The 8,245-nt window shown below is 44.6% G+C and overlaps 1 protein-coding gene and 1 long non-coding RNA gene across 3 annotated transcripts in view; both read right to left on the reverse strand.

Moving 5' to 3' along the window:
* The window catches only part of LOC147817258 (uncharacterized), a 236,097-nt gene that overhangs the window by 62,984 nt on the left and 164,868 nt on the right, over positions 1 to 8,245 (reverse strand). The gene's annotated exons all lie outside the window — the stretch shown is intronic.
* The window catches only part of myo10 (myosin X), a 135,356-nt gene that overhangs the window by 62,984 nt on the left and 64,127 nt on the right, over positions 1 to 8,245 (reverse strand). For both annotated transcript variants that reach the window (XM_023396699.2, XM_087171233.1), the window contains exon 4: positions 3,334 to 3,521. In XM_023396699.2, coding sequence (XP_023252467.1) covers positions 3,334 to 3,521 — 188 coding nt within the window. The remainder of the gene's footprint in view (positions 1 to 3,333; positions 3,522 to 8,245) is intronic.

The raw sequence follows: 8,245 nt of genomic DNA on the forward strand, positions 1-8,245 counted from the left end.
AGAGTTAAAGAGTGACACTCTCACTGGTTGTTCGGGGCCAAAGGAGGTCAGAGAAAAGCAGGAGGGTAATATTCAAGCCCATCTTATTTTCTTTACATCCACTATTCATTGAAAGCAACATTCGGGACTGCTCCACCTTTTGCTATGAGGATCACAATGCAACAAATATACACTATATCCAAAAACATGCAGAGCTTTTACATTCATATTTTAGGCTTTTGGCTTTTTTTTTCTCTTGAATAAGCATCCAGAAGAAATTGAATGCCCTGCTATGTCTCTGCAATTAGCTTTATATCCCTGTTTTGCAACAGTTGACCACAGAGCAGAGCTCAAACCGTCCTGTTCCGACTTTTGCAACGTGAAAAGATGCAATGCTCAACCTCAAAATATCCTGAAAGATGCAAATAATCAGATTCAGGGGAGGACGATCGAGCCTCACTGTGTGTGTCTTGGGAGACTCAGTGTGTCATTTACTCTATTTTAACAGACAGTAAACCAGCAGGTTGTGTTTTAGCTGAGACAACAGCTAAAAAGGTCACGGCCGTGGTGTGTGGCGTGTCCTCTCTGCCCTGCATGGCTTCATGTGTCATGGAAAAACTACGCAAACCAAATGAGTGTTTTTCTTTTTCTTGAAGTTCACAGATTCTGCGGTAAATTAAGTGTTTTCATACACCGCGGGCCCTCGGAGCCGGTTGAAAAGTCCGCGGCATAGTTCGAAAGATACAAGAGGGAAATATAAAATCAGCTTTTGGAGAATGAAAGACGACTTTTTGAGGCTGCTGAACCCTGGAGGGGAAATCTGCTTGTTGCAGCAGGGAAAGAACCAACAATCAGTGGGATAAGGACAAACACAAACTGTCCTACAGCAGCGATGCATCTCTGCGAGGAGAATGTGCAGCATAGTGCGGCTCGGGGGCCTTCTCCCACGACGATGTGACATGTTTGTGTTTACGCCTCGCTGTGTGCGCCCCGCGGTGCATACTCTTCCCACCGACCGACATCCTGCCGGACAAAAGGCTTTGTGTGCCCCGAGCAGAGGGACGAAGGAGACTCAGACCGGGAGAGCGCTGAGGGAACACGTGAGGTGAGACTGAACCACGAAGCTGCTTGGTTATTCACATCCACAGCTACTGTAAACATGGGAGATGTTCAGGTCCGCTGGTGTATTCAGGGTGAAAAATGAACAACAATCCTCCAACCCTGAACAACCATACGGTCGTTAAGGCTTCTACGGCGGGCAGGTGTACCAGAACTTGGTTGTCATAGTTACAATAATAAACATACACAGGCTACGTCCCAATTCAGGGGCCGCAAACCTTCCGAAGCTGCGTTTGAAGACTGACTGTGTCACAGCGGCGCGACTGGATTTTTCGAAGGCACCTTCAAATGCCTCCTTCTTTTCCCCTGGCAACAAAGGCTCCAACAGGTGGATCCGTCGTGGCCAGACCGATCCCAAGATTCATTGCACACCGGTGATGAAAGTAATATGGCAGCAAAAAAACACCAATAACCTGTTTGTTAAGGTTAAAGTTGCTAGGCAACCCGGAGCCACGCTTTGCTATGCAACGGTAAGGGTGAGCACAGCTGATGACACGAAGTGACAGAACCAGACCGTTTCATTTCGGTTCCACCTTCGTCGACCGCGACCTCTGTAGGATGCGGCCCTTGATTGGGACACAGCCACGGACTGTACTGACAGCGATGTACTGGACCTTCGTCGCCATGGTTACAATAATAAACGCTCATGGCTTGGTTAGGTTCAGGAAAATATCGTGATTTGGGTTAAAATAAGTACCTCCTCAACATTAGACGATCTTTGTTGTCATGGTTACAATAACAACAACATGGTTAACGCTCTCCTGCTTCATATTCCTCCACCCACTACCACCTCCTCCTGACGTGGACTTTGTCTCTTTTTATACTACGTCACCGACACTCTTGCCTTTGCTCCTGCCATCATCACTACGACCACTGGATGTCGCCTAGCAACAAAACGGAACTATGGGTCATAATAACCTGCCGCACAGACGACCTGTGGGCTCGTTCTTCACAGGAGAGCAAGTTACTGGCAGCGATCAAATAACGTGTTTACATGTCCTGCAGTAAAGTTGTTACTGTTAAACCTGTGTTTATATGGAGCTACCCATTAAAGCCCCTGCCATGCTTTGGCGTTGGTGTTTTAGTGATACATATAGGTAGATGCAGTGATGGTGCTTGTCTCTGCAGAGCTGGAAATCAAAGCAATGGCAACAATGATGGACGTACACTAACAATTCTCATGTGTTACGTTGTTAAATGGTCATTAGCAATTAAAGAAAAGCCACCGTTCACTTTCTGCTTCCTCCGCAACCTCAAACCGCCTTACGTTTAAAAGGGAACATGTGTGTCTCATTATCCACGATGCCAATAAAACAGGGCCAAACGGGGCTGTAAACTAAAGCCAGCTAATTTTTTTTTAGAAAACTGCAGCACTTCTGCTTGAATCAGCGAGCTGAGACTCACCACCGCAGCCCGTAACCTCTCACCCTGGGTGTTTGTTTTTACCGGATTCTGCTTTAGGTCTTTGTTCTACTGATTCTTCATACTCCACACTGAACGCCCCACTTTTACCATCCTGGTCTAAAACATTATCTGTTGTCTTCTTACGTAAATGGCTGCCAGGACAACCACGTAACGCCACGTACTCAGGATACCTCGATGACCACAAACGCAACGGTTCCCACAGAGTCAAACACAGCAATCTCTTCTGTATCCGCTGTTTGCTAATTCGGAGGCCAAATATTTTTTCTAAAATGTAAAAATAACTTTTTTTTTTGTAAATCAGGGGGAAGAGAATGTTTCTGTGTGTCTGAGGAAACAATGGAGCGACGGCGGATGTGAAAGTCGTCCAGCGAAAATCAAAGAGGAAGGATGTGAGAGGGGAAAGCAGGGGACAGAGGATGGAGATAGTAACAGAGTGTGTGTGTGTGTGTGTGTGTGTGTGTGTGTTGTGTGTGTGGGGTGGCATGTAGTGTTAAGATCGTCAGAACTGCAGCCAAACTCCCCAGGGGGACTTGAAACTCGATCAAAGTGTTTGACGCACTGAAGGGAGAGCGACTGAACGTGCTGGAGACCACAACGGTTTATTCAAAACAGCCAATTAGAGCGCTCCATATGACCTCTGACGAGAAAGATGTGGATATCCTGACAGGGCACTGGGCTGTTGGTGAGTCAGCAAAAGTCAGGAAACTCACACTGAGTTTGATTAAACTTCTAAGACAATAATAAAAAATAAAAAAAACCCCACCACCAGCACTTAAAAAAAAAAAATAAGACCCCAAGAAGATGGCGTACCTGATCAGGACACACTGGTTCTGAAGCCTCTTCCACAGTGAGCGGTAGCACTCGTTGGCAACAGCGAAGATGTGCGGGGAGATTTCACCGAGGTGGTGTCGGCTGTACAGCTCCACAGCCGGCCGCTCGTACAGGCCGGGAAGCGGCTGGTAAGGGTTCACCGCCGCCAGGATGGAGCCGATGTACGTCTGTGGAGCAGGAGAGAGAGAGAGAGAGAGAGAGAGAGAGAGGGAGAGAGAGAAAGTGTTAGACGTGTGAACGTGTATAAAAATATCAGTGTGTTTTCAGTGTGAAATCTCATTGCCTGCGTTCGGACTCAGACTCAAACTGGTCCGTAATCATTTGGAATAAGATATCGACACTAACATTATTCCATTTCATGTAAGGGCAGACACGTGCGCTCACCAAACTACACGTGCATTCACGTGCATATCAGCAGATGCTTGTGCTTTGCTTTGCAACACTGATGACTCGGACTCGGGTGGTGAGGACCCGACACAACGTCTTCTTTGGTGACTTGGACTCAAACGCTAACGGGGTCGAGACTGAACTTGGAGTCTTGTTTGGTGACTCAGGACTCATAGATATGTAGTGACTGGTACACATGTATATACGTCTGAAGTGTAGTTAGTGAGTCACAAACATGAGACGAGCGAGTTGAAAATGAACGTTAAAGTCAACAAACGCAGCTGAACATCTCTGACGACAAGTGTAATAACTCGTCTCTGAAGCCACACGCCAGTCATTTCATAACAATAAGAGAGAGGAGAGAGAGAGAGAGAGAGAGAGAGAGAGAGAGAGAGCAATCAGAGTGAATCACATCTCTGCTGCCTGTCACTGCTCAGGTGGAAGCACAGACGGGCCAAGGGCTACACATAATCCCATTTCTCAGACAAAAAGCACAGTCATAAACCCCCCCCCCATTAGACTCCCAGGGAGGCGTCCGACAGCGAACACAACACGGGAGCTCAGTCACACACCAGACCTCCTTCACCAGTTCCACTCAGCCTGTCAGGAAAAGCCCAGCAACACAACGTTCAGCACATTTGATGACCTTTTGTTTTTTCTTTTCACCACCACCACCAACAACCCAAAACCGCAGATTCTCCAAACCAGCTTCATATTTCAAAGTTCAAAGCAAAACAAAGCAAATTGCTGAAATAGGAGCTTGTGAAGACAGGAGAAGCCTTGGCAGCGGCTGCAGCGGTGACTAATGGATAAATAGGCAGACTTTGGGGGGGGGGGCAGCAGATCAGCATGTATCTGTGAGAAAACAACAAGAGGTTTCTGACCAACTGCTCTGAGAAGCCGTAAAGGTTACGGCAGAATCATCCGGGTTCTCCGATTCGCTGCGGTTTGGCGCGGGAAAAAGGTGATGCTGTCAGAAACGCTCATCGTCATCATCAGCAGTGAAGGTTTGAGTAGCTGCAAAAGGTTAGAGAAGCATTAAGCTTGTTTTTTTTTTGTTTTTTTAAAAACATCCTCTTGAGCCTAAAAACAGCGATGCTGTCAAAACCGGTAAATTTTAAGAGGTGCAGTAAACAGAGTGAGAGAAGTTTTCCATCTCTCAGACATGTTTATGTTCTGAGAAAACAACATATTTAATTGGTTGTTCCTTTAAAAACGAAGAGGAGAGGAAGAGTAAAGAGTAGAAGTAAAAACAAACCTGAGAGCAAAGCTCAACAACCGCAGAGAGTCTTCACACCCTCTTAAAACTTGAAACACAGACAAGAGATCACGTTGTTCGATCACAGCTCTCAGAATATGAGAACTTTTTCTTTTTGTTTGTGCAACTTGGAGCTAAAGTGAAAATCTCATTACAGCGGTGCATGGTGTTCCCAACACCGCACATTAGGAGCGACTGTTGCCCGGAGGAGAGAGGGATGAAGTGCATTAAGACGAGAGCGAGCGAGGGGGGGGGGGGTATTTCAGCCTGCAGAGCGTGTCTGCAGCTGCAAAGCTCCTCCCCCTCTCTCCCATCCTGCTCATCTCCACTTCGCTCACCATAAAAACACAAGGCGACATCTGAAAGCAAACAGATCCGTCAGTCCTCTGTCAGTCAGAGTCCTGTCATACCTGTCTGACATTTTCCCTGCTCCTCTGGCTTGTTTTACCAAAGCCTTATATTTTCTTTGTCTTGCGTTTCTTGCTGTTTATTATTGTTGTTTTTTTTTCTTTTTTTTTTTTGAACCTGTAATGCAGTTACTAAAAGTTCTCCTCAAGTTTCCTATTCTAGAATTAAGCTTAAAAACTAAACTCTTGCTAAAACAAGCAGATAAATTAAGAACAGCACTCTCCTTTTCCTTATTACCGAGTCAGTTAGAGAAAGTTTTCCAAATACTGTTTACTTTGGACGATGGAATAGGAAGAGGGGGGAAAAAAAAGCTAAATGGCTCTCCTTAACATACTCTGCCATGGCTGAGGTGAAACCATGTTCAGCGCTCTGAAGTGGAGAACTCAAATTACAACCATAATAACAATGATTAGGTTAATGGGCATACCTTTGTACAGGGCATGGAAAGAATACCAACGAAAACATCACCCTGATAATGCAAACCTCCAGCTGAGCAGGTTAGTTAGCTGTGGGGGTCGACGAGAATAAGAACCTAGATAATATAATAATAGAAAAATATCTTTTGTCGTCTTATTGATTGTATATTTTCCAGCGACCAGATGTTCAGTTTTATATAATACAAATACAGGAAAACATCATTTTAGAACTAGAAAAGTATTTCAGTCATTTATGGATGGTAAACAGTACTATGATTCCCTCAATACCCTGCCCCATTAGTAGCAGTATTAGAGTATGTACTGATGCAATGCCTGCTGGTGGGTCTTCCTTCGTGTACAGTGAAACCCCTATAGATGGTCCAGAGCGCAGCTGCCCGTCTGGTCTTCCATCTGGTCACATCAAAGTTATTCATTTAAGAGCAAAGACCAGAAATTCTAAAATAAAGCTTTCTGCGGTTATAATAACAAATAAAAACTGATAACCAATCAGACACACGGAAATAAAAATTCCATTTGTGAGCCGAAAAAAAAAAAGAAATAACACAAAATGGCCAAACACAAGATCAGCTCTACATTTGGACCTTAGTGTGATATTATATTTGATACTCATCAACAGCCTAGACTCTGAGGGGCCCCAGGTAAAGAAGCCCTTCCAACAACCCCCCTGCCACTATTGGCAGACATTACAATTTACAGATATCGCCTAAACCCCTCACATGCAGACTATTGGTAGATGCTACAATTTACAGATGTTACACGAATGCCTCACTTGCAGGAAATCGGTAGCCACAGCACACATCATCTACTGAAAGGGGGTGTGGGGCAGCAGCAGTGCTTTATGGGAGGTTCAAGGGGGTTCATGGTTGTCATTACAAAACGTGCCAATATGAGGGGCCATCGAGGGGCCCCTTTTTGCCCTTGGGGGTCCCAAGCATCGACCTACACTGGCTACCCAAGGCCGCCCCAATCGAATTCAAGTCACTAATATTCGCCTTCATCTACTTGAACTCAATCATTCATAACTGTTCGTTCACTGCACTTCTTCACCTGATCTCCTCCACTTATTAAACAAATCCGCTTTGGATAAAAGTAAATGGTAAATGTAAATCTATTTGGGTGTATGTTACATGCAAGTGTGTATAAATATATAAAGGCCCTGGCTCAGCAGTATTTACTGCAGGTTAACCCTTTGAATTATCTGCCTGTCTGACACGTCCTGGACCAACATCCTGTTTAAACAAGACAAACACCAAATTACAGACAGAAGACAAGTTGCTGATGGGGAGGTTCTGTCTCTTATACACATCTACTCCGGAGTTTTATGTGCAGCATTTTGTGATTATTGCAGCCCATTCATATGATAAGGTCCCAGGTAAGACTTCTAACCTCAACCTTTTTGCATCTGTGTCTGAGAGCAAAAACATTGCTTTGTCTAGCGACAGCAAATTTGACTCAACGATGCAATGTCATGTCTTACAAACAGCGGTTGCGCTCTGTTTCATGTTCACATAAAATCCGAAAACCTCTGAAGTGGAGCCAGTTTCATTCTTCTACAAATCAGTATTTATTTTCCACGTTGAACGTTCGAACATCCTCGCTATCCCATCCATGAGGCTGAATTACCAGCTGGGTAAAGCTTGTATATTACCCCAAAGTCCAGTATTGCTCGTGTGGAAATGACTCTGATACTGTCTGATGGGCGGATATACCTGCAGCAGGTGTAGGTGGCTTCTACGTTTTTACCCGATCTTGACGCCTGGCTTCATAAAGGACACCCTGTGTTTTAAAACTTGATTTGGGTGATATCCGTGTCAAGGTACAATGTACAATAAGCAAAGCAGTGAAATGAAGGTCGATGGCAAACCCCCCCCAAACAAACTGCAAAAATAAAAGAAAATTACGTATGGTGAGAAATATCATGATATTCAATATTATCGGCTCAGGCTTATTTAATATCTTCCATATATCAGGTGATAAATTCCTTACATGCTGCATATCTTTAAAAAACATGGTGTTTAATGAAATCTAGCACAGTGTCGTACTCCAGCGCAAAAATAATGGTTGTTTCTGCGACTGTGGGCTAAACGGGCTGGAGGAACATGTGTGTGTGTGTGTGTTATTAAAATCAAGATCAGCAATAAAACCTGTTGTGTTTGGAGAATGATTCCTTCTCAGAGGAAAGGAACCACCGCTGAGAAGACTGTTCCTTTAAGGCTCGATGTGAGTTGGAAACAGTGGGTTTGAGTTAAGATTATTTTGTCAAAAAACGCCTACTAATGACAGCTGTAAACCATAAAAGTCACAGATTTGAAACTGCAAACAAAATCTAATCAGCTGAGCCAGATTCCAGACAAATCTGCTTCTCTGTCTGCAGGATCGCTTAACAGATAACAGATGGCTC

This window comes from Seriola lalandi, unplaced genomic scaffold (genome assembly GCF_002814215.2).
Source record: "Seriola lalandi dorsalis isolate HSWRI2012SDOR001 ecotype SW California unplaced genomic scaffold, Sedor1 jcf7180002054982, whole genome shotgun sequence".
Lineage (NCBI taxonomy): Eukaryota > Metazoa > Chordata > Actinopteri > Carangiformes > Carangidae > Seriola > Seriola lalandi.